General features: G+C 42.5%; 1 protein-coding gene across 24 annotated transcripts in view; it reads right to left on the reverse strand.

The window, feature by feature from the left end:
• The window catches only part of ADGRL3 (adhesion G protein-coupled receptor L3), a 525,110-nt gene that overhangs the window by 79,341 nt on the left and 418,970 nt on the right, over window positions 1–26,799 (reverse strand). For 21 of the 24 annotated variants that reach the window (XM_027899091.1, XM_027899095.1, XM_027899078.1 and 18 more), the window contains 4 exons: window positions 25,696–26,001; window positions 23,577–23,680; window positions 14,724–14,909; window positions 11,361–11,399 (listed from right to left, as the gene is read on the reverse strand). In XM_027899091.1, coding sequence (XP_027754892.1) covers window positions 11,361–11,399; window positions 14,724–14,909; window positions 23,577–23,680; window positions 25,696–26,001 — 635 coding nt within the window. The remainder of the gene's footprint in view (window positions 1–11,360; window positions 11,400–14,723; window positions 14,910–23,576; window positions 23,681–25,695; window positions 26,002–26,799) is intronic. The other 3 variants (XM_027899081.1, XM_027899087.1, XM_027899086.1) reach the window with 1 other exon arrangement.

Here is a 26,799-nt window from a genome sequence, read left to right on the forward strand (position 1 = left end):
CCCACCAGTGAAAAGGAGTTAAGGCATAGCACATAGCAGAGCCCTCAGGAGGAGTGTTACAACAGCAACATGTGTCACGGGGATTGCAGAGCATCCTGACTCAATCGCTAGCCATGGTTCGATAAAAACGAGCAATGGGAGAATAGGATCACATCAAACTAGAATTTGATTTTATTGCTATATCCAGATGACCTTAAAAAAACTTTTCAATTGCAGCCAGGTTCAAGGAGAAGCAGAGGCAGCTAGAACTGCCATTGCTGGTGCTTGTGTTTGAAAGGTTTCTCATGCTGTCACGTTTCCTACTGGGAGACTGCACCGTAATTGCGCTCCTCTGACAGCAACAAAGATCCTACTCTCCAAGCTACATTTATTCATGATCAACTAACTCATTTGTTCTCACACCAAACCTCTCCTGTACCTTACAGAGATATTCCCTTCCCTTGGCATCTACTGCCCTAGTCCCTTGATTAATAGATAACATTTCTCCTGAGCCTCAAAGACTAGTTTCCCAAAATATGCAGTAACCCATGGTTCAGTCACTAAAATGGCTGAAAATCTTGTCTTCTAATGCTACTGCTGTCAAGCCTTTACAATCCAAGACTGGAATCCCTTAGTCCTTTGCTCTTAAGTGGAACTTCAAAATCATAAATCAATTTTTTAAACTGATTATTAAACTGATTTTCCTAAATACTCTAAAAAATCATCTTAAAACATTTACTGTGTACACACAATAAGCTAGTTGACATTAATAGCCAAGAAGAAATAGTAAAAATCCATAGCATTTAAGTGTGGGTTTTTTCAGCATTTTCAAATCTGGAAGCCTGATCTCTGTAGCTCTTAAGAAAGTTCTGTAGTATACTTTGGTAGCTTATCTTGTCTCAGGCAAAAAGGAGGTAGCATTCTTTTCTAGTGACCAAAAAGCTTGGTTATACAATACGGTATTTTTATTTAAGACCTTTTCTGTATGGAAAGCAGAAAATGAGGGATTTTCTCCCCTTTCAGTGTTATCACAGACTACAATTTGCCTTACTTCCCTGTAGCTTGGCTACTAATGGTGTCTTTAATCTCTGCTAAAACAACATCCCAGATACTTTTATCGATATCTGAAGAGAGGAAAAAGTCTTTGCAGCAGATTGAGCTCCTGGCTCTGGATGGAAAGGTAATGTCTATTCATCAAAACATGAAACAGATGCTGAAATATTTGTGTTACAGTGAAACATCTGCTACAAAAATTTTTTACCAGAAAATTTTTTTCTAATCCATGCTTTTTTTTGTTGTTGTTTTAAATGTGTATGCATGTGTGCATGCAAAGTTTGAGAGAAAACACCCATTAAGCCTGAAGTGCCACTTCCTGCACAGTGCACACTCCCCACCCAATGGATCCATCCTCTTGGGCTAACCTGAGACCAGCCACTTCACATCACTCTGGGGTCTAACACAAAAGCTCCAGAAAGATGTCCAAGGACTTTGGATCAGGACCTTAGCATGTATCTGAGCAAAGCTGGTAGACAGTCTTTGCTGGCATTACATCCGAGATTAATTTAGTCCCGAGCTTTTCCCAGAGGGTCACTCCCGTCACCTGTCTCAGTGCATTAATCAAGTGTTCCCCACATTATATTTCTGAGTGCAGCACTTCATTATGGCCGAGTGCTGCAAGCTGAAGCCAAGGAGATGAGGTGCTAATGAAATGTTTGCATTCTGGACAGGAGCTGAGGTAGGTGTTTAAACGAAACAAAACAGCTGTTAAAGCAATAGTGTCTTGTGAGACACAGACGCCAATGGGGAAAAGTTGGGCAGGGGAGTGGTAACTGTGGGAAGGCAGGCACACATGACAAGGATAAGCTTGTGTCTTTGCATTTAAGCTGAGCCCTCACTGTTTATGTGGGTTTGGCACATGGTCCAATGACTCTGTGGTCTGATGAAGCTCCAACATAAAAGAAACAGCTGTGCCAAGCTCCCAGGACTGCCTCTCAGTGACCAGCTGTAGGAGAATTAGCCCTGATAGAGGACCTTTAAAATGCAGAAGGCATGAGATAAGTGTGCTTGGGAGCTGACGGCTTGATAGGTTTTACCTGATACCTGGTGCTTCTGATAAAGGTGGGGACTTCCAGAGGAAGACAGGAAAGTTCTGACCTAGTTTCATCCCACCTTATTTCAAGTATTCAACATCTAGCCAAGAAGAGAACTCAGATACTCGAATTTCTCCCCCCACTGAAAGTAGAAGAAACTATGGCAACTATAACCCCCATTTTTGTGCCCAAAGTCACATGAGATTATACCTATCTATGGAGAACCCAGTATCTATTAAAAGATGCTGCGTGGCTGCTTCACTGAAGACCCTCTCCTTGCTTCCCAAGCTACATTTCCTCTGCTGTGGTTTTCTTCTCTTGCCCTGCCTGATCATTCTTCCTAATGCAGCTGAACTGTGAGCCTCATGCAAAATAAAAATGTGGGGCTTGGAGACCAAACATACCTCAACATCATGCACAGCACGGCAACAAAGCAATGCTGTGGTCGCTTGGGCTCAATGAATAGGCAACACAAGCACACAGCCACCCCATGAGAAGGACACAAGTAATTCAAAGGACATGATGGGAAAGCTATCACAAGGCATAACTTGCTTGTTTGTAGCCTAAGATCAAATGAGGGAAGAAGGGCACGTCTGAAGGGAGCCAAGAACAAAGCATCCATCTTTCTATCCTGAGATACGTGGGTGTAGCTGTATTCTGTGTGTGATGTCAGGGTATCTATACATGCAAACTAAACCCTCTAATTACAAGCCTCTGAAGAGCAACCATCCTGGGTGGGTCGGAGAATATTACACACAGTGGACCTTTCATGTCTCCAGTAGTGACTACAACTGGACATCGAGAGAAGAACAAGAACCTGCCAAGCATAGAAGACAAATCCCATGATGGTGATCCCTGTCATTATGTGGTTATGTAGCACCATAGACTGTACGTTCAATGCAAATAAATGTTAATAAATTGCAGAGGGAGATTTTTTCCCAAATAAGGCCATATGCTCACGGTTTCTTGATTCTGTCCTGAGGTTACAAAACGGAAACAAAATGTAAACCTTCCTTCTCAGACACTTACAAATTGGTATTAAAAGATGTATTGTAAAATGGCAACTAATTAGGAGCCTTAGAGTAATTATACATTACTAAAAGGCCAATTGTACACATCCCATTCATTCCCTTTGTGACAGCTGCTTCATTTTGTAAAACTGAATTTTGCTTGTTCATTTATTTTTCCCTTCTCCCACTTCTAGAACTACCTGGTGAGAGTGTCTGGCTATGTGACACACTGTTTAAACATAGGAGGTGAGTAATCCAGTGATACCACATCCATTTATTTATCTCTCACTGTACCAACATCCAAGGCACTTCTCTTTAACAAAAGTAGATTCTGTAATGTAAAATCTGTCTTTAATTGGGAAACAACACTGAAAATCACCAGGAGATTTTAGATGTACTAAGCTCATTGCCAAATTTGGGACCAGAGTGTATGGTGTATGGTTCTTACGCAAGCAACTCTAACTTTAGAAAACCAGCAACTCTCCTAGAGTTAGGACATCTTTAAACCTTTATGGTTCATTTTGGCCTCTTGCTTAGCAGCTGATGGAAGAACAAAAACCTCAACAAACTTACAAACGGAGAAAATACTGCTTCAAGGCAAGTGAATACCAGCAGGTCCTACAGGGAATATTGGTTGAATCCTTCTGCAGAGTAATTTTCAAATATGCAGTTTGTCCTTCCTTACAAAAGAGCACCTCCTTAAGAGGAGACTGAACACACTGCATATGTCATTTTTCACAGAACCTACATCAAGGTCTTTACCTCCTGCAGCAGGTTTGGGAGAATGAGAACAGTGGCATAAGGCATTAAAGCACTACTTTTGTAATGATAACTCTAATTAAAATATCTGCATTTTATAACTTTTAAAGCCCTGTCTCATACTGCTAACACTTCCTTGATCTCACAGGAATACCTCACACAGTGCACTTTCAAAAATTAGGATAGAAGGAGCTACAGCAACAAGCTTTGCACAGGTAGACTAAAACCATGCATGAAGCAAGCAGGGCTTGTACAGCTCTGTCCTGTAGCAAAGGTGAGTGCCAACACTGTCTCATCAGAAATGGTTTGCTCACCCTTTCTGAGAACAGCAACACTCGGACTGTAGAGTGCAATCACACAGCCTCGGGCTGTGCTTATGGTCTGAGCTTCTGGTCACGCCCGAGGTCTCCCCATACTGCTACTAAACAAGTGCATCATTGCCTTTATTTAAAGAATGCAAAACCATTACCAGCCCACTTTCTAATAGCTTGAGGTTTTATGGCAAATCAGCAGAAGAAAAAAACCACAAAACTCCTTCAGGTCCACACTGCACAAAGCAAATGAAAAACCTGTCAGAGAGCAGATGCACTGAAATGTTGATACGGTACAATGATCGCAATGTTATGCTCTTTTTTTCCCCTTTTTCCTACTGGAAAGCAGTGGTACTTCAAAAAAAGCTTACCTGCCTCCTTGCTCAAGACTAGGTGGTTTTGCTCTGTGTTCATATTAAACGCCCAGTGCTAAAACAAACCCTTTCCTTGAGCTATCAATATTTGCAAGCCTCCAAACTAATTGAGTTACAGGCACAATCAATGCCATTGATGGCAAGTTCTGCTGGAAGTTGTTCGATTCTTGCCTCTGGCCAGAAAAAGCACCAGTACAGGAGAAATCCCCATTAACCCTGAATGTACCTGGTCTAGTCAGAATGGGCCCTTTGGAGCAGAGGGCCAGCATGAACGTATGGATCTGAGCAGGCAAGCGGCCACTTCTGGTAAGGTTATTGCATTGGAAGGGATCAGCTCAGGAAATTACGTGTCTTTTTCGAGTGGCAAATGAACAGCACCCCAATCCCACTACACAGGGGTCATCAATCTAAGGGAAACAGTCGTCCACTGTGTTGGACTTCAGGACAGAAAGAGATGCACATGCCCTTTCTTCAGCTTCCTAAGCCAGGAAAATGCCATTTTGGCTAAATGATGGCATGAAATCCTATTTCCTGGCTGAGAAACACCTTCAAATCTCTCTGCTAGGGCGCTTCATTCTTATAAGTTTTTTTGCCTTGTCATTTATTCCTTTAATTCAAAATCAAAATTTTTCACTGATCAAAGCATCAGTCAGCACAGTGGAGACAATTTCTTACAGGGAAGCCCAGCCACTGCCTAAGGCTTTTTAAAAAGCAAAATGGTTATAGTATTCAGCAAAATGAGCAAACTCATATTTAAACTAGCTGAACCATAGTGAGTGTTTGAAAATAAACAAATACTGCTACTGCTAATCTCCACTTTTGCCTTCAAAAGTAAGCCAGAAGCACTGGCCTACATCTAGTGATCACCAGAGTGGTAACTGATGGTATCAGTTTTGGTAAACTGAGACAAAACCTACTCCTCATGGCAAAGGCAAGAAGAGCACTTCCCATGACCTTTCAGAGGAATTCCTGAATTCCACAATTCCACAGATTGTGAGCAAAGGCTCTCAAGAAAGAGCATGCAACCTTCTCTCTTCAACGATACAGCAAATGTTTCTGCCATGGTTACAGGAACTGTATGGACTCAGAAATGGCCAGAATTTTAGCAGTGCTGAGAACTCACTGTAGTGAGAGGAAAGGCGCTGACCTTTATTAAAATTAGGCCATCTACAAAATGCTTAACTATGAAAATAATGGTCTTTCACTAGGCATCTAAGGTTTCCAATCCTGGCCTTGAACTACCAATAATCTCCTAATGGGAGTAGACAAAAAGAACAGGAGATCTGAGAAATAGAACAAGGTTACAAATTACCGGTTATGGCTTTGCTTTACTTAATATATGAGGAAGAATATTTTAAGGTCAGAAGGCATCTGTAGGACTGAAATAAAAGGAATTGATTGGGAAGAAGGAAATAATATACGATCTATTTGATTTAATGAGATCTTCCCTGCAGAATAAGCTGAGAACTGCATTTATGAATCATCTGTATTTGCTGCCCTACTGTTTGGGATTTGAAACTATACAAGCAACTGCTAGAGAAATTACACTGGGAAAGTGAACAAAGGTTTAGCAAGGGAAATGGGCCAAAACCAAGAAATGCCTCTTTGACAGAAGGAAACTCCTAGGGAGTCTGTGAGACTTATCCTTTCCTACAACAGTTGAAATCAAAGGGATATCTCCCACTGAACCCTATGACAATTTATACTGAGACTTTTTACCAGTGCCACCAGATAGCCAGAGTGACTCAGCCCAACACAGAGAGTAAGCACACAGCAACACAGAAAACGCTGGATTTTTTTTTTTTCTCAGTTTTTCTATGCTGCATGAGTAACCATAGGTATAGGTCAGTTGGTAGGAGGAGGAACATGGGGTCACCTTCCTTTTTTACATTTATGTGAAGAATTTTGGAGTCTGCTGACAAACCCAAGGCTGCTGCTTTGATCCTCCTCTCCCCCTAACAATGGGTTCACCGCAGCAGAAACATGCAGGGCAAGGATTTCTAGTTTCACTCTTGCTGACACAAATCAAGCGCAGGTTTCTCAAGCTGTGAAGTATATTAAGTTCAGAGAGTTTTAACAAAGGACTACCAAACCGCAGAACCACGCTGCGAGTCACACTTCTTTCAGATGTTCTTTTAATTATATTAAATGAAAGTTTTAGGCACTTTGATGCTGATGGGCAAACATCTCGATCTCTTGAAAAAGCTGCTGAAAGTACTCCCTGTAGCTATAGTTAATATACAACATTGTATGCACACTGCTGGCCAATTTATTCCAGCCACTTTAACAATGATACCTCGCCTGACAGGCTGTGCAGAATAGCATCAGGAGTCAAGCAATGCACAAATCATTAGAGGACTCTGAAAGTTGTTTGACATACACTGCAGAGCTCTTTGTCATACAGCCAATTAAGTGACCAAACAAGGAACGTGAAAACCTTCATTAATTTGCGCCTTTTTATATAAATGAAGGTTAGAGTCTTGTCACAGGCACAACAAAAACACAGGCAAACCCAGCATAATTCAATTTGTGCTCCCTCTCAGAGCTGCAAAGTTTCTTTCGTTTAGTTTTCGTGGAAGTTGGGACCAGTCATGCAAGCGAGAGAGAAGTGGGACAAACAGAATTAATCCACTTTAAATAGTACTGGCTAAGTCCCAGATGCACTTTTTATCTGCTGAGAACTACTAGGTTAGCAAAGAAAAAAAAAAAGTCTCTTCTACTCAGCTCTAAACTTAATGCCTTGAATCCTCTGAGAAAAGCCTTTCATTTTTTGCTTAGTACAGCAATTCAAACGGCCCATGTTTCAAGTGTGAAGTGTTCAGAAAACCTCCAGGACAACCAGAAGGACAACTCTGACTGCAACCACATGCCACTTTCTGCTACCTGGAGCCTGCCAGCACCTCAGAACCAGCTTCATCAGTGGCTCTAATGACACCTGCACTCAGAAGCTCTTGTGATTGTCACAGAGCTGGTGGTACCTCCATAATCTTTGCCATTTGCTATATAGACCAGTGCACCATTACAAACAGATTAGGCTGATTTACAGAATAACTCAGGATGGCAGGAACCAGAGCAGCAAACACCTTTAGACAAGGAAAATGCTACCTCCTTTCACCCCTTTGACAAAGTTGCCACTCACACTGTTGTCTTCACCAGCATCCAGCTTTGAAAACACTGAGACTTTGTAAAATAAAATTAAAAAAAAACAACTAAAAGAACGAGAACTCTGTAAAGTTTTGGTCTTCCAAGACCCTCATCCCAAATGCAGCATGCAATTTCACATGGGAAGAGGCCTCTGGCTGGCACCACAGGGGAAATCATTGGCCTCATGATGCCCCAGAGCTGCAGCCCACAGATCCAAGCGAAGCGAGGACATGAGCTCAGATTTTGCAATCAGATGAAGGTATATGATAGAAAGACCGCAAGCACAAGTGTAGTACAAGTCTTCATTAAAGTTGTGTTTCCAGATACTAAATATTACAGCAAAATTCTCCAATTTTTCCCCCATGTTTAAGTTTTCCATGTTAATATGGCCTCACTTATTGCATTATGTGAGTACTCAGCACTTTTTTTATCTTTACTTCCCCACTTCTATTCCTAGAGGCCAGGAGAATTGCACCCATGGCATTTTTAAGTTGGGGAGCTGAGAAACAGTGAGCACAGGACACTTGTTGAGGGACGTGAAAGAAATCTGTGACACAAAACCCAGTTTCACAACCTCCAAAATACAAAAATTTCTTTTTTCTACAACCCCAGTGCTTCAGTTTCAGGAGAAACACCTTTGGAAAATGAACAAACATAAATTCTAAAAAAAAATTACAGAAAATTCATACCAGCTTACATCACACACCAGTCACCAAACTAAGCTATGCTAATCAAATGCATCACCCGTTGTGACTCATTCTCCCATGTGATGACTTTTCCATCCCTTTCCCAAAATAGAGTGCAAGAACAGTGCACTGCAGAAAGGTGGGCGTGAGAGATGTAGATCTGTGTTGTCCAAAAAGCCACACTCTTAGCAAATGGAGCACCTTTCCAAGATCACTCTGCCATCTTGGTCAGCTCAGTCTAAGCTGACTATTAATTAGTATCATAAATTAAAACCCATGTGGCAGTTTCTTAAATGTCACTGTGATTGAAAAATCTTCCAGGAATTGCCTGGTCCTTATATTATCATATATTTATCATGTCACCTCTCAGGTTGGTTCTTGTTGGATTTTTGAGACAAAAAAAGATCATTTACCACACCTGAAACTAAAAAAGCAGCATTTTTAACCTCCAGTCAACTCAGCCTCTTGAGCTGTTAAATCAACCAATACTGTGAAACTGAACAAATTAAATCAATATTTGTTTTAAATACAAAGGTACCCAAAGAGATGAGATGATCATCTGATAACATATTCCCAGTCTCATATTTGAATAACTCACAAAATTTCTCAATCTGTTTGGCATATTTATTCATAGTCATTTATTTTGACCTTAAGAGGACTTTACATTCCAATTGTTTCAGGGGCTCTGTCATGAGTACCTAAATTTTCAGCTCAAAGAAAACAGTAAGACTGATTTTAGCAATTGTTATGTTCTCAGGTCACCACTGCCCTCCAAAAAAAATCCACCTTTTAAATATTTGTAATTCCTGGACATCTTTCACATAAACTTTGTGCTGCACTTTGCTTTGTCTAGGGAGCACAGAACAGAAGGTACACTTCCAGCCCTGAGCCGAATTCAGCCATGGAGGCTTTTCAAAATAATGGGATTAGCACAAGGAGATCAAGGATGTCAGCAAAGTTGAACACTATTTCTCTGTCATCAGAGAATGTCATGACTTCCCATCTCCCACTGGCCTTACAAAGTCCATGGTTTCACCATTTAAGATTTGTTGAAAAATCTCTGCTAAACTTTCATAGCCAGCCCAGACATTTCACCAGCCGGTAAAGGATAAGTAACAGGAGTATCTGCAGTCACATTTAATTGTTATTACAGATAACCTCGCCTTCACAAGATTTTCTGATGATTTTAGATACACAATTTTCCAAATGGAAGCATACTGTATGAAAATATGTCCAGATACATTACTTTACCTCCATATAGTACAAAGCAGAGTTGGAAAGGTTCAATTATGTCATGTAATTCATTCTTCAAGCCCTCTGTTGCAGGACTGTCCTCTTCAATATATGTACCACATTTGTCCATATTTATACTAAACAGCTTAAGCAATGAGCTTTCATCAGTTTTTGTCTACTGAAAAAGTAGGTGCATGATTAATGTTTAAACACACAATCTGCCTTTCCAAGTGAAAGGGAAGGAGTCCTTGAAGATAAGGGTAAAACTAGAGTTTGTGCAGAATATTCAGGCTTTATTCTATGAAGGCCAAGCTTTCTGCAGCGCATATTAAACTCAACAACCACTATTGTTTGAAAAAAAGACAAAAAGACCAGGCATATGCGTCAACTCTGTAGAGTATGCCTGTGCAGCTAATGGAAAGGACAACTATGGGTCAGGTAGCACCAAGGTCCCCAACAAGATTGTGTAGCTCACAGGCAAATCAGCCTCACCACGCTTCCAATGGTAGCAGTAGACAAGACAGCTAGCTTGGGACTGAGCTTTGCACTGCAAACTTTCCTAAATCCCTTCAAACTGGAAAGCTAGTTGCTTTCTCTGGGATCCCAGACAAGGGATGTGTAACCCCATAACTCATCTTTATCCATTAATGTATATGGAAGGGAAAAGGTGTCGCTCCCATGACATTTTCCAAAGGGAAGACAAACAGCCTACCAGCTCAGAGAGGTGTTATTTTATTTCTAATGTTCTGGAAATCTAGACCACCTAATCCCAAATACTAAATGAAATACACACAAAATAAAGTCAGTACCGACCGCAGGAAGTTGAATTTTTTAGGAAAGTTCAGGTATAGACAGTCCCCTCCAGAAACACAGGGTTCATTTTTAAACCTCTGTGTGTTACACATACACATATAAATAACGCTCAACCGCCCGTAAGTACAATATCAATGTTCACAAGCACAAGACAGAAATTAGACGGTAAAACATTCACGTTTCTTAAAGCAGCATTAAACTCACCCACAGTATAAAAACAGGTTTATATAAAAGTCACTGGAGCAATGTTATAAGGCAAGGTGACAGGATTAAAGAAATAACCCAAGGTCCCACCTTGAAAAGCCTATAAGCAGGTCTTTCCAGAATGTTGGGGCTTGAGTTTTTTCATATAAACCATGAGGTAAGGCTATGAAAGTCGGGCCAGACCTGGATGAATTCCATGGGGTGTTATGTTCCTAACTCTACACTTACTTTGCAGCACTCTCCTCCTTCCTACATTCCTCTGTGAGACTCTGCATTTCATTATAATACTACCTCCTCCCTCATGCCAAGTGTTGCCATTTTGAATTGTTTTTAAATTTGAAAGGGTAAGGGGGGAAGAAAGAAAACTAAGGAAATGCAGGTGGCAGTTATATGAGTGACATGCTGTAAGCAAAATCCAGCTGGTCTGGAGACACCTCCGTGAGCAGCAGCTTCGCATTCTTTACTTGCACACATCTATACTATCCTGCTTATTCAGATGGCCAGATAAGCCTTGTCAGATCTCTCCTGTGTTTTTTTCCCACTTTCTGATTCAGAGGTTTTGTCCAAATTTTTGTCTAGTCTGAGAACAATGGGGCAGGTGGGGTGAGGTGAAAAATGACGTTATTATCCTGTAACCTTAACCTTAGAACTTGCTGCCACAAAGGTGGTAGTAATCAGATTATTCACAGAGACAAGACTCACTTCACAGTCATTCAGTCAAACAACTGGACACGTGTATTAAAAACACAAGAAATACCTGGACATAGGCCCTGCAAGAGCGCTCCCTTTTCTGAAGCTGAGTCCATAAAGAGAGCAGATTAAAGACGGAATAGAAAAAACAAGTTAGTGACAGAACAAGGGAAAAAAATTTGAAGAAAATGCCTATGAAAAAAACCACCTCATTTCTCTCTTTAACAGGTTCTGAAAAACAACCAAACCATGGGAGTGATTGTGTGTTAGGCAGCAGTGGAAGACTGGAAGGACTTGTTCCAGAAATATGGGTTAGTCCTTTTTCAGTGAAGTAAAGCACAGACTGGCAACTTTGCAAGAGCAGCTGTTAGATGGTGGGAGATACTGAAGTCTAGTAGAGATACTCAAGAGATGATGTTTTCCTTGCAGCTTGGAGATCACACATGACATTTCCACGTCAAACAAGGCTGAAAAGATGAGGCTGAGTGGTTATTTACATAAGAGGAGCGTGGGCTCTGCAGTCAGACAGTGCTGATGGCACAGTGAGAGCTTCAGATGAGCAGGACCGATTCCAGGGAGCAAGATGCGTGCAGGACTGCATCCTGAAACAGAATGCACCTGTATGGACCCATCCTGACAGACCTGCTCAGGTCTCTGTCTCAAGACAGAACCTGTAACATTTCAGCTTCACTGCTGTGGGCTTGTGTAAAGCCAGCTCAGGCACATGTCTAGTGTGATAACACATGGTATCGAAGGAGAGAGCATTGCCCAGGGCTCCTGACAGTGTAAGGGCCACTGAAGAGGACATATCAATGAAATGGGAATTCAATATGATATTTCCAGTTAAGGCCATCCTCTCCCCTTTGTATTAAACTAATTCTCCAGGGATACATTATCCACTCCTTTCATGACAAGTTGTGCTTTCCTTTGTAATTCCTGGGCCTAAATGCTTTATATGCTGAATAGCTTTTCCACAAAGAATCTCACCTTTTCCATAGGAGCCATATTTCAGACTGTACTTTGATATGCACTTGCATTCCTTCTGCCTGATAACTGCACTTTTGTGTATCATGAAATTCAAACAGGCACCTCTTTACCTCCATGGGACTTTGTAGGGATTCTACAGCAGTGAGCAAGGATTGGTGAGCTCTGCATCACTGCAATGAAACCTCACAAAATCAGGCTGCTCAGAGCCACTGGCTTGGCTGGGTTTGTTTTTGTTGATGTTCCTGGTTGGCAACTGCACATCAACAGAGATTCAGGGCAACTTGTACTCTCAACACACAGCAGTGCAATCCCATTAGTACAGCTGAGAGCCAAATTTGTCCCCAAGAGTTTTGAGGCTCTGAAATAAACAAAATACACCCAGGTATCATGCGATGCCTAATTTCAATTTCTAATTCATCAATTTGTAACAGTAGAAATCTTCCTCTGGGTAAATCTGGCCAGTCTGAAGACTTTACAGAAGCAAATGGAGATCAAAGAAAGCCTTGCTGAAAATTACAGAGCTATCCACTCAGGGGTCTTTCCAGTCTGCAATGGAGCAATTATTACCTTAATTAAGCCTGATCCAGTGGAAAGCATAAAGCTTTTAGTGACAGGAAAGTGACTCCTGAAAGATGATGGCTTTTAAAAACTCTGATTATGACAGTTAATTTCAATTCATTGTACACCAGCTTATAAAAAAAAACCTCACCAGTACAAAGCAGTACAGGTGATTACTTTTGGATTCTCAGCACATTTCCTTTAATGATTAAAAGAATATTTAATGGCTGGTGCTTACTTTATTTCTTCTTTCTGACTAAACAGCACTAAACAAAACTCTTTGCAAATTACTTTTTTTCCTTTTATTTTTTTTTTTTTTAAATACTCTTGATCAGTGAAGAGGAAAATGGAGCAGTAACTCTGCTGCCTTTTGTTTGCCCAATACTACTTCCAAGTTGAATTCATGCATTCTTAAATGAACACGAGCAGTTGCTCTTCTAAAGAATTAAGTGGGGAATGAGAGCAAGTAAATTACTGAGCCTGTCATTTGGATCACTGACTCACATCGCTGTTTTGCAGGACTCCACGTGGTCCGGAATTTTAATGTGGAGCGCAATTGATTTGTATGAGTTGCTTGTGCAAAGCTGATGGCAGGGGGAAGAAACCTGCAATGGGGACCCTGGGAGTGACAGCTGAGCCAAGAAGCTCTGCCTTGTCCAGTCTTCCCCTCCCCTCAGTAATTCACACCTGTCCCCAGGATACAACCCCATTTCATGTAATTGAAACAAATACCATGAAGTGACATATAAAAAGATGAAAAATATGTGCTTGCAAAGCTGAAGTGACAAAATGTTGGGTGTGGCTGGGATACATCCAGAAGAGCAAGCAGAATACAACCATGAAACCTGTTAGTAGGTGACATTAATTGCTAGTTTTACCTGATGTTGTCAGACATCACCATCATTTAAACAAAGACCCATGGTATGTTTATAACAAATAATGTTATGCTGATGTAACAGTTAATAAAATTATTACCCACATTGTTAAAAATAGCTGGAAGCAGCACTATTTAAAAGCATTGGGATAACCCAATTCACAGCACATGCAAAGCACATGAGATGCAGGACTTCAGTTCCCATGCGACTGAAATCTTAAACAATCCTGAAGCTCTTTGCATTTAAAATAGCATAAGTCTACAACAATACCTTACAAGAAAAAAGACAATGTTACTTCTCTGAAAAGCATTTATCTTCATAAGACACAGAATAAATTTCAGGTTTAGCTAGGATCATTTATTCCCCCTATAACCTTGCAACTAAGTTCTGTTCATGTTTATATGAATGTCAGAACCGTCAGAGCCTGATAGGCAGCTGGGAACAAAATTCTGTGTCTTATTTTAACTGGGTGGCCAATATAACCACATATGCTCACAGTCACAGGGTTCAGCTGCTCTTTGTTCTAAGAACTAGGCCTGCACAATTCACTGTTAAAATCCTCAGTAAGTCCTATCTCATGTGTTTACATGAGACATTGATGAAGAGGGCCTTTGACTACGGAAACCCTCAGCTAAATGTATTCTTACAGACTCCACAGCTCATATTTCCTGCCACAACTGGCAACTCCTAGCATCTTTACTGCTATGTAGCAATTCCGCTTACTTCTGGAAATGATGAAAGGACTAATAATTCTTCTTAAACTGGGGCACGGAAACCACACTGTTGTCACGCAGTAAGGTGCTTCTGGGTTAAGTCATGGGTTATCACTAAAAAGGCCCTCTAGTACTAAAGCATCCTGAAACCTTAAGTGTAAATATGATGGTGTCTTATGTGTCTTTTGTAAACGTATCTCCAGTGTAAATGAATGTTTCTGTCTGTCTCTGTTTATATTCGTGCATAGAAGTGTTCTTTTGACCCTCCTGCCCCCTCCTGAGCTCCTTTGTTTTTACCTTATTTAAGCTGCGTGCAGCACTGTCCTTCCCGCCCGGAGTCAGGTTCCGGAGCTGCACGTCGAGCAAGTTCACCAGCTGGACCATGGCGGACACGGAGTACGCGATGTCACCGGCGTACAGGTGGTTTCTGGTGTGCTCCGCGAGCTCCCGGGCAATGTTGGCAGCCATCTCCCCCGACTTCATCTGCAGTCGAGAAAGCAGAGGAAAAGGTTGTCCCCAGCTGTTAGTGTGATGTTACTCCAGTCCCTTCCACTCCCACAATGTTAAACAAGTCAAGTCCCCTCGTGATGAAGAAAGAGAAAAGAGATGAAGAAGAGGAGAAGAAAAGGAGAATAGAAGAATTTCCCAAGAAGTAAACCATAGCAAGGGTCTTCATCTTTTTATCATGAACAGTGTTTTGAATACGGTTCTAAACGTGTTTTCTCCAGCTATAGTCAACCATGTTGGCCTCAACAATTTCTTCTCACAAGGCACCGTTTTCCATGGGATGCCCATGCTAAGAAGACTTTAATGAGCTTGTCCCATTGCCTTATCTATGCCACTTGAAAAAAAAACAAACCAGGTAAACAGTCTCTTCTGTCAAGGAAGAGCAGTTTCTGATTACAGGTTACCTGATGATAAGCGAGGAGATGATTTTTCTTACAACTCCTCCACAAAAAGGTCCCTTATAAAAGGAACAAAAACAGGTGACATAACCCAGAGCAACCAGAGAATGAAGTCCACAATTCCCGCCTTATGGATTTAATAATCAGGTGCTAATTTATCACTCAGCATTTGCACGCAGGAGGCGTGATCCTCACCACACAAGTCACATCATCTGCACTGGGGCTGGTGACTCTCAGCACGTACAAAAGCATACTAACTCAGGAGCAAAAGGCTTAAAGTTTCAAGATGAGGCCCACTGGAAGGGAAAACCCAGCAGATTGTTCGTTTGAATCTTCTATTCAAAGACTTTTATCATGTAATTGAGTCACAAAACTCGCAAATCACCTGCAGTGAAATTCACTGTGTAATTATCTGGGAAACTCTCACTTTTTCCCCTGTGGCTTTTCCCTCTTTCTTGCTGTGTTTTGCTCTCCCTACTTGGTACCCATTTTCTATGCCATAGGGATTTGGAACAGGGCAGCTGGTCCCATCTCCTTTTTATGAGAAGCCCACTACAAAAATACTATTGCAAGTAGTATATATATGTCAGGGATAAGGAGAAATTAGACAGGATGACACGTAAACGAAGCTCCCACTTCTGTCAGGCTCAATGACCAACTCTGCTGGGCTCTTCATATCAATTTACAATTGTTTTATCTTCCAAGAGCTAAAAATCAGATATTTCTCTTCTTCCCTAGATTTCTGGTGCTTATTATAAAAGCAAGATTCTAGGGAAAGATTATAGGCTGAGCTTCTACCTCTCTGTAAATCAATTAGCTGAGTTATAAATGAATAACTTACTTCTATCAATTTGACAGCAACAGCCCATCTGATTTAATGAAATCTAACTGGAGATGTTCATGCGCTCGTCCTCAGAGAATTAAAGCATATGATGATATAGAGAAGATAAATAAAGGAGATAATATGTTGTTCTTCCTATTAGAGCAGTGATAACATATATTCAAAAACTAAATTATTTCTTCCTCGTTACACAGAAGGCCAATGCCATAGAAACCAGATCCTATTCTTATAGCTGCCTGTTCTCCTAAGCAGCTGAAGAAAGCCATGCATCAGCACAGAGGCTGAATTTTGACCTCTTCTGTTGGCTCTCAGAACTTTAAAGAATGACTGCATCAAATCCCTTTACATAAAGAAATCAATTTCAACATTTTCCTGCAGTTCATCGCTGGAGCTTAGCATGTATCATGACACACTGTGTTTCTGTAAGCTTTGCAGAAAACTGCAGGAATTCAGGACTATTTTTACAGATATATTAGAAAAGAAAATCCCTGCTACCCAATATCTGATGCTCACATTTTCACTTGGACCACAAACCCATGCAAACTGGTACACTCAGAGAAAATTGCTCAGCTGCTACAAAAACAAACAGAAGAGTTTTCTTTCCCTGCAGGCTGCTGTTGTTCCTGTCTGTCTGCTAAAGTACTGTAGGCTGGTCACTAATAAACCCTTTTCCTTTTCTCTTGTACTGGTCATAAAAACTGCAAATTCGAGGAATTCTAGTGTGGCCAAACAAACAACACATAAAATAGGCAACAGTTGAAGAAAATGACCCAGAAAAAGGCAGACTGAAGCTCAAAATCTGTGAACTCCTGGGACATAGAGGTATTTACCCAAACTTCTTCACACACCCAGGTTTCCTGAAAACACAGATATGTGCCATTCCCTTGGGACAACATCTTTGGTTGACAGCTAATGAAGCTACTTACTAGCGCTGACAATTCCAAACCTATACATTGTCATATAGAAAATGCAAGTCACTTACAGCAGTGCTGAGACACTCCTTCCATTCTGGCTGCGTGCATGAGAAGGTCTCCAAAATGATGGCTGTCTGACATGCTAATGCTAACATCCCCAACTCTTTTAGAGCATTTTCCACTGAAACTGAAGTGTAATCCTGTCAAACCCATCTTCAACTATCAGTCTCAAATGCTGGCTGAATATTCCAGGGCTAAGATATATATCTGGTCCCTTATAACAGAATTGAGCCTCTTTTTTTTGTTAATTCTACATAATGCTCAGCAAAGCTTACTGCTGCCCAAAAGGATGCACTGCTAACTTACTTCCCTTCTATAAAGCACTTTTCCACATCTTCATTACTGCTACATGGAAAATGAGCTCTTCACAAGTTATTTCTTCCAAAACATGTAATACTCTTTAACCCAAACACTAACATAGTTATATAGGAACCAAGGAACAACCCTTAACAGATTCTTCAGGATTCAGGCTGTAATTGAGAGGCAAGCAAGAAGTAGGGAAAAAACGTGCAAGTAACCGACCTTTCTACTGGGATGCTCAAGAAAAAAAAAGGGAATTAAAAAATAATGTATCTCTTTATGATTTGAGACTACTTTTTAAAACTTCCTATCTTAATTATGAAAAAAAAAAATTTAAAGACCAAAAAGGATTCTGGAATAAAAGAAAACATTCTGTTCAAAGCAAATTGGGTTTCTGGGGATTTTCTGGCTGATTTTTTTTTCCTTTTACAAACTGATTAAATCTATCCTTAGAATACTAATTTGAAGGTGAGAAGAAATGTTTCTTGCCAATAATGCCAACACACAAAACACAGTTTTATAGCTTTGTCAAAAAAATTGCTCCCGCTTCTATTTGGACATAATGGCAGGATTCTGGCCAGATTTACAAATGGTTACGGGCATACCTGAAATCCCTCTGTGCAACACTAAGCTAATATTTTCCAAGTTTGTATCACTATCTTGCACCTTCTTATGACTGAAACAATAGTTGTCAGAGAGGACATACATTCCTGCCTGTTTCATATATGTAACAAACAGAAACAGGGAATTTTGCCCGGAAAGACCAACAAAGACCCTCCTGCAGCAGTGCTCACTGTTTCAGCCCACCCTCCTCAGAGGGAACTGACTGCAGAAGAGGACAGTAGAATAAAAATGAGAAAAATTGCAAAAAATAACAATTCAGGGAAGAAAATTTGGAAGAAATAAGAAAGATACTGGGAAGGGAGTGAATGTGTTAAAGCACCAGTAGTCATAAAAGCAAAACTATTTTCCTGCAGCCCAAGGCTGAATGACATCAAAAAAGAAAAAGATGGTAAGAAAGATTGAACTAGGATTTTTAAGAACAGTGACATACAGATGGACTGGTCAGCTAGAAAGACCATGGAGCTGATGCTGGTTTTTTTGGAGGAACAAACAATTGACAGGTTTCATCAGGCAACATTAGTCAGACAGCAAGGCTATAACAGAGGCTGTGAGCTTAACTTCTGACACTGCGAAGGCTTCATGGCCGTTTTCTTTCCCTAGCCGTTTTCTTCTCCCACCCAATGAACAACCCATTCCATTCAACTTTCCTTTTTTTTTTTAATGGATGATACCCAAGGATATAACTAACTAATTAAACAAAGGTTATCCAACAGAGAGTTGGATCACTGCTCTCCATATAATACAGCAGAACTAGAGAACACTGAAAAAGTGGTTTTGAAACTACAGTATTCAAACAACTTAAACTGCATTTTATGACCCTTTATACCCCAGCTATGGCATCTGCTGCATCCTGTCCACAATGGCACTCTGAAAACAGACTGTCAAAAGCAATTTGGATGGAGAATTTCATCATGGTGTCATCAGAACTGCAACTTCACCCTCGGGCCTGGACATGACGACGTGGTGATGTCCTACACAAATCCTCACCTCCTTGGCAATGCACGCCCAAGCAGATCTACAGGACCTGAGGAAGGTACTATGAACCCTAAGGTTCATCTGCTCTTTGTGAGTACATGACTGAGGCCACTCAGGAGAACACGTAAATCTAAAGCATGTGCTTTAGATTTACAGATTGAATCTTTGTGTGCATTCCTGAAGGACACAAAAGCTTTCTGTTCTGGTACAAAAGAGGCCCCCTCTCTTTCAGTGGCTTGAGGTTGAGCACAGTGGTGCCTGTCCTCCCAGGCAGCACCCAAAACTGAAAGCTGCAGCAAGGAAGAGATATTTTCAGGCAAGTCACATGCTGCGCTAAGGATGGTGCTGATGAAAGCAAGAGGTAAAACAAACAGGCTGAGACTGAATGTATCACCCCACGATCAGGACGATGCAATGTATCCAAAACTGACCTTTTTGCTTCCTGTTACTGTATGACTCCAGAAATAACCCAGGTAGCAGTGCATAATTCAATTGCACTGGCAAGTTTATTCTCCTGCTACGTTACGAGGGCACGGTAGGCACCAACAATAAAGTTAAAGTAAATGTCAGGAGGCCAATGAATTGCTGAAGCGAACATTTGTTCTGATCTTCCATCAAGCACAATAACTATAATGGAAGCTAAGAAATGGTTGTAAAACCTAATACCATGATGCAAGCAGGCAAACACCAGTCTGAGTACAGCAGGAGAAAGAAAGAAGTAAATAATAATCCTTACTTCACTAAAGAGATATGAAAGCAAACACAGCATTTCCCTACCATCTTTTCTGGCTGAAATCCCTCCAGGGGACCCATCACCCTTCTTCCTGAGCAGGGTGGAAGTTTGGACCCAGCAGAGAAGAGACATTTGGGAGACAAAGCAGAATGGGAATGAAGACACGCTGAGCAGGTACGAACCCTGGTTGCCAAAAAAGTATTTCTACCCATTTTGCTAGCTGTGCTGCAGCTGCAGACGCTGTGGGATGGGTGGCCAGTGAAGACCCAAGAGAGCTAGGGGCACAGGAGAGCTGAGCTGCAGGTTGTGAGCACCTCTATCCTCATGGCACAGCTGGCTTACTGCTTCCTCTAGCTGCCCTCATAGCAGCAAGAAGAAAAGCTGGCTTGGCTTAGAGGAGGAAGGCTCCTTTTTCATCTTTAGAGAGGTCCTGGAGCAAATCTGCAAGCTCACAGAAGGGAAGTTTCCCATCCACAGCAGGGATGTGAGAAAATAGATCTATATTTACGGATAAATCAGTCTCCATCTCCTAAGTGCAGCGATGATTTTCTAGCCTCTTGCTTGGGCAGGGAAACCAAGTGACTATCGGTTATTTTGGAAGTAATTTAAAACTTGGTTTACTCTAAGGATCCTACTGAATCTTAAAGGCAGGACATTTCCATGATCCAAAAGATGAACTGGTGGGGAATAAGACTGGCCTGGCTGAACAGAGAGCTTTGGCTGGAATGAAAGGAAAAAAGGAGAGCTTATGACCCCTGGAAAAAGGGGTAGGTAACTAAGGGGGACTACAAGGATGTCATGAGGTTATACAGTGAGAAAATTAGCAGGGCCAAAGCTCAACTAGAACTCCGTACGTATGTCTACTGCCACAAAGGACAATAAAAGTGTTTCTCTAAATACACTTACAACAAAAGGAGTGCTAAGGAGAATCTCAATCCTTTATTGGATACGAGGGGAAACATAGTGACAAAGGATGAGGAACAGGCTGCTCAGGGAAGTGGTTGAGTCACCACCCCTGAAGGGATGTAAAAGACAAATAGATGTGGCACTTAGGGACATGAATTAATGGTGGACTTGTAGCGCTGAGTGAATGGTTGGACTCAATGATCTTAGAGGTCTCCTCCAACCAAAATGATTCAATGAATGCAAATCCCAACACAAATCTCCAGGCAAGCCATAGAGGGCTTTCCCCTCAAAAGTCAAGACCTCCTGGGAAGTCTTGATGTTTTGTAACAACTCTCCATAGACGATGTGTAGCATAACCCAAGAACCCAATGAATTTCCACTCAGGCAAAAAGAGATCTAGGGTAATTTGGTAGATTCCTGATTAACAACTGGTGGAAGGCCTCCAAAGCTGAACATAATTAAGTTCCTTCAGGAAAGAAAAAACAAAATCAAGCCCCAGTTGTAACCTGCTGGGCATTTCCCAAAACCTGGCTGTTCAATTTTAGCCTGCTACGAAAGCGTGTAATAAATTAAATGGGGCTCATTTGTTATGCAAATGATAACTAGTTTCAAATAAAATAAGCCTAACCTTGATGGAGATTTCATCAGTGCAGGCTATTATTTCCCTCTGCTAATGGCTTATGGCCTAGTCATCTTCACCAAGCAGCAAGAGGTCCCCCAGCTGCCTGGGTGAATTATGGCTGGAGTAAGTAATATTAACCCCTCCAGGATAAGTACGTAGGTCATAAAACAAGAGCTGCACAGCTGCTAATGCCACCAAAGGCAGTCTTTATTAATCAGCTCGCTGGGCATACGGCAGGAGACATGCCCACTCTCCTGCATGGGACAGAAGAACTATGGACTTTCTAATGGCTGCACCATCTCACAGCAGTCCCACGTTAACTGACTTCTTCCCTGCCTTTGGGGAGGGATGGGTATAAACACAGATGAAGCGAGATAGGGATGATCAGGGGCATATGTGGAATTCACAGGCTGCTAAGCCTCAGCTAAGATGAGGGACAGGGAGCAGTGGTTCTCAGAAGTGCAGAGTTGTCACTAGGGGGGTTCCCCAGGGCTCCATCTGAGGCCCTGTGCTCTTCATAAACAACTTGAAGACAGGACTGGAAGGGATACTAAGCAAGTTTGCAGATGACACAAAACTCAGAGGAGCTGTTGACTCCCTCGAAGGCATGGAGGCCCTGCAGAGAGACCTTGACAAATCAGAAGACTGGGCAATAACCAACCACATGAAGTTCAACAAGGGGAAGTGCCCAATTCTGCACCTGGGATGGGGCAACCCTGGATGTTCGTACAGACTGGGGAATGAGATGCTGGAAAGCAGTGCCACAGAAAGGGACCTGGGGGTCCTGGTCAGTGGCAAGTTGAATAAGAGTCAGCAGTGCCCTGGCAGCCAGGAGGGCCAAGCGTGTCCTGGGGGGCATCAGGCAAAGCATCTCCAGCCAGTTGAGAGAGGGGATTGTCCCGCTCTGCTCTGCACTGGGGCGGCCTCACCTTCAACACTGTGTGCAGTTTTGGGCACTGCGATATAGGAAAGATATAAAGCTATTGGAGAGTGTTCAGAGGAAGGCAATGAAGATGGTGAAGGGTCTTGAGGGAATGCTGTATGAGGAGCAGCTCCAGGTCTGTTCAGCCTGGAGAAGAGGAGACTGAGGGGAGACTTCAGTGCAGTCTGCAACTTCCTCATAAGAGAAAGGGGAGGGACAGGCACTGATCTCTTCTCTGCAGTGACCAGTGACAGGGCCCAAGGGAATGGCCTGAAGTTGTGCCAAGGGAGGTTTAGGATAGATGTTAGAAAAAGGTTTTTCACACAGAGGGTGGCTGGGCACTGGAACAGGCTCCCCAGGGAAGAGGTCACAGCACCAAGCCTGACAGAGTTCAAGAAGCATTTGGAGAATACTCTCAGGCACATGGTGTGATTCTTGGGGATGCTTCTGTGCACGTCCAGGAACTGGACTCGATGATCCTTGTGGGTCTATTCCAGCTCAGTATATTCTGTGATTCTGTTGCTATCGTGCAGCAGCACAGCTAACTTGCTTGCTCTGGCTAAAGCAGTGAATAAATCCCCACAAATTGCTATAATAAAGATTCAGCCCACAGACTCCACGGCGTAAACACACATCTGGTCTCTGTTTGTAATGAAATCAGCTGAAAGCACCACTGTGCATTAATAACAAAAACGCTCAACATATTGCTACCAAATAAGCTCTGCTTGTCTTGAACTTCTACTGTCACATGTTAATGCACTTTTAACACTGATAAATGATGAAGTGCTAGAAAACATTCATCAAGGGACTTAAGAGTCAAGAGATATGCATTACTGTGGCATTGTTTTCTATTCCATCAGTTCTTTTATAATTTGAGCAGAAGTTAAAAACAGAAAGTCAGAGGCACAATGCAAACATTTCACATTGAGCCTGCCTTTCTTTGGTAAGGATTTCTTAACTAGAGGTTTTATCCTGTGCTTGCGTGACACGAAAAAATCCTGGAGGATGCGTGAAAGGGAGTTTCCTTTTGCAACAAGTCAGTATTTTCCATATGTCTACCCACCTCCTCCCCCCTCTTTCTCCTTTGCTTGCCACAAACAAGAAATGCCATTCACTCTAGTTTAATTCCACTCTCCAGCTCCTCTCTCTGTCTTCCCTTACCCACTTTGCCCTAATTTCTATAAAACAGTGATAGTCTTGCTTTCTTCTTGCAATTCCTGGCTACTATGCATAGCTCATGCTTTATGTGTGACCACTGACCCCTTTAGGTTCCTTGTGTGAAAGAAACAGGGAGCTGAGGAAGGTCACTCTAGACTCAGAGTTGTCAACACGTGGGGAAGGGTTTTACCTTTTGAGTAATGTGGTTGATCCAGGGTGAAGAGCAGTTGCTAAGATCAGGTCCTTGGGGTTCCCAGATACCGTCTGGCGCAAGACACCGGAAAGTCGCAACCCCTGTAACAGGAAAACCCCTGTGTTCAGTGTTATTGGTTGCATTTTGCCCCCAGCACACCATGTCACAGGCTTCATTTCATCTCATGCAAAACCTGGGAGCTTATTTAGTGCTCAGGTTCTCAGTAGGACACTTCTGAGTCATCTCAGTGTCCTAGTCTCCCATCACCTTGATGCTTAGGGGCCCTAAGACATAAAAGACCCAGGAGGTAATGCGGGAATACAATTTCCAGTTTGCCAAACAGAAACTACAGACAAAGGACTTTGCCTTAGGCCAGGCAGGAAAGCTGCCAGGTACTAAGAAATCAAAACTAGATCTCAAACACTGAGCCAGCACCTTGAGTGCTCTGCCTCACCACTGGTGAATTGGGATCAGACTCTGTGCCTCCACTTCCTTGCTGCTTTATGAAGATTTTACGGCTCTGAATCATCATTACACCATTTGGGTGGATTCACACACAAGTTTGAAAGCTGAGAATGCCAGACTGTAACGCTGGGCTTTACTATCAACCCCAATTGTCAAGAGGGACTTCAGAGGAAAGAGCTCTTTGGAAAGAGCTGCCCAGTCCCTGCTGCAAAAGACCACAAAGTGCCTCAGGCCTTTTCAGACAAAGAAATATGCATCAGAAATGGTGCAGTTAAAGATCTTTAAAAAGCAAGAAAAACTTTACACATAAAGACTGCATCCTGAAAGTGTTCTGCCCCCACAGAAGTGAACTCTTCAGCAAAGGTATGAAATACATGCTGGTCTGACAATAGCTCCAACTAAAACTAGTGAGAGTGTGCTCATGCCTTCAAAGGGAGTTGGAAAAGACCCATTGCTAATACAAGTTGCATGAAGCACAGAAATTAGAGATGGGAAAGGTTTACGGCCATCCCCTATCAATAAGTTGGACTATTTTATTTTCCTCAGCTATCTTCATCCAGTCCTTAGCTCTTGTGCTTAGGAAAGGACACCCTGCATCCAGCCTTCATTTTCACAGCTTTGGTTCAGAATATCCTTTCCCCTCTCTGGGAATGATATTTTTTGCATTGATTTTACCAAGCAGAGCTGGGAAGGACAGTAAAAATGTTCTTTAACCTCTTCTCACCACTGATTCCTTTCCATGCCCGTCATACTTTAGCAGGTATTTTATCAGTTTGTCCTCACCAAATTCAAGAACGAGTCAGTATCCACACACACAGGTGTGAATGGCTCTTCTAGGAGTGGAGAATTAACAGAGATTCTTCTCTGCAAGCCAGATCCCTTCAGCCCTTATTTTCAGGCAATGTCCTCCACTTTTTAAGATTTATCCTTCACAAGCAATTTTTGGGGCTGGACACCAAGACTAGTGTGAAAAATAAATATTTTTAGAAAACTGCATTTGTTAAAACACAGAGAAGTGAAGCACATGCCAAAACCCATTCTTCATTTGATTGTGTTTTAAATGGAACAGAAAATTTCCAAAAGCAACGTTTTTCAAGAAAACAATCAAGGGAAGAGTAGAAGAAAAGAAGCAAAATCCAACAAGCAATAAACCATTTTGAAAGATTTGGCTTTGTTTCTCCCCTACTTTCCCAGCTGCTCACACTGGGTGCTGGTCGCAGTTTGAAAAATCACTCACACTGGTTCAGGATCTTCAAAACACAAGTTTTGTTGACCTCCTCCCCCATCCCCTCTCTGCCCCAAAAGAAACAAAATATTAGCCATCATCAGTAAGTGAGTCCAGGGGCTACAAATACAGGCAAAACCAGGACAACGGGTGCATCATACCTAACAGAGGATTTTACAGCACATCAAACGCAACCCCACAGGGTCTTCAGTACCTGTACTCTCCTTTGGCCAGGTGCTAAAGATCCTGCACAACGTGCTCGGCACCTTGAGGCTTCAACCCCAGCCAGCTGCTTGCCAAACCTGACCGAGGCAACGCAGACCCAACAGAAGGCATCAGCGTGCTCCACTGGTGAAAGCTGCACACTCACAGCACGCCACAGGCAAGCGGAGACAGCCTGCTGCGCCCTCCCACCCCTCCACTCACCTATTGAGCCCATGGGACACGGCTGCTTCGCCACCTGGCCCTGCCGAGTCCGAGACCACATGATATCGCGGGCTTCCATGGGGTCGCAGCTCTCTGCACCGGCCGGTGGCAGCTGGGACGAGGCGGGAGGGAGGTGTGTGGTCATCTCGTCAGGGACGTCAGCCATGGGTGACGGGGTGCTGGTGCTCCTGTTTCTCCTGCCCGAAGCCGAGGTGGTGGTGGGGCGGCTGGTGGTGCTGGTGGCCATCCGTGGCGTGGTGCTGGCAGTGGTGCTCCCTGGGCCCAGAGCCCCCGATGTCGATACTCCTGAAACAAAGGCAGAGCTGGTTAGAGAGAGGAAGGAGAAAGGGCTCAAGCCTAGGTCCTGAGGATGCCCCCTCTGATGACTCTGGTGGCCTGCAGAGTGTAGTTGGGAGATACAGCAAAGGCAAGGCTTGCTGCACAGCCACCTCGCAGAGAGAAGCTGGAGCAAACAGCGAGAGAAGCACACAGGGGGGTAATGACCGCTGGAGCTCAACTGATTTTCCAAAAGCACTAGCCTCTGATGAAAATAAAGCGGCGCTTTATGCCCTCACCGTTTTTCTTCCTGGCACTTTAATGTAAAAATCTTATTTTCCATCTTTTAGGGAGCACTAGCACAGAAGTGCTTTTAATTTTTTAGTGTTTCTGAAGACCCAGCTGGTTTGGAGAGAAAAACATTTTCCATGGTGTAATAAAAAAAACCCCACCACACCACAAATCCATCCCCAAAACCAGCAGTGCACAGAGGGATGAACACGAGTCATTAATTTTCTCTGAGGTTCATGCCTTGCTGCTTCATCCCAAGAGCAGCACCTGGCCCCTTGAGCTGCAGGCCATGTGACACATGCAAAGGTGCACATCAGCCCAGCCAAATCCTTGAGAGTGTAATGCTCAATGGGCTAATTCACTGAAAACCTGCAATGAGCAGTCAAGCAGCAAGAAGTGGGGAACCTGCTTTAGAAGTGCACATTGTACATCCTTCAATAGCCACACCAAGTACTCTGTGCGGGGAATATTAAGGGATTCCCACCTTATAATTACCTTATTTAGCCTCCTATTCAGACCAAGCTGCTTGTACAGACT

This window comes from Empidonax traillii, unplaced genomic scaffold (genome assembly GCF_003031625.1).
Source record: "Empidonax traillii isolate 1590-97213 ecotype Southwest subspecies unplaced genomic scaffold, ASM303162v1 scaffold637:size711352, whole genome shotgun sequence".
In the NCBI taxonomy this organism is placed as follows: domain Eukaryota; kingdom Metazoa; phylum Chordata; class Aves; order Passeriformes; family Tyrannidae; genus Empidonax; species Empidonax traillii.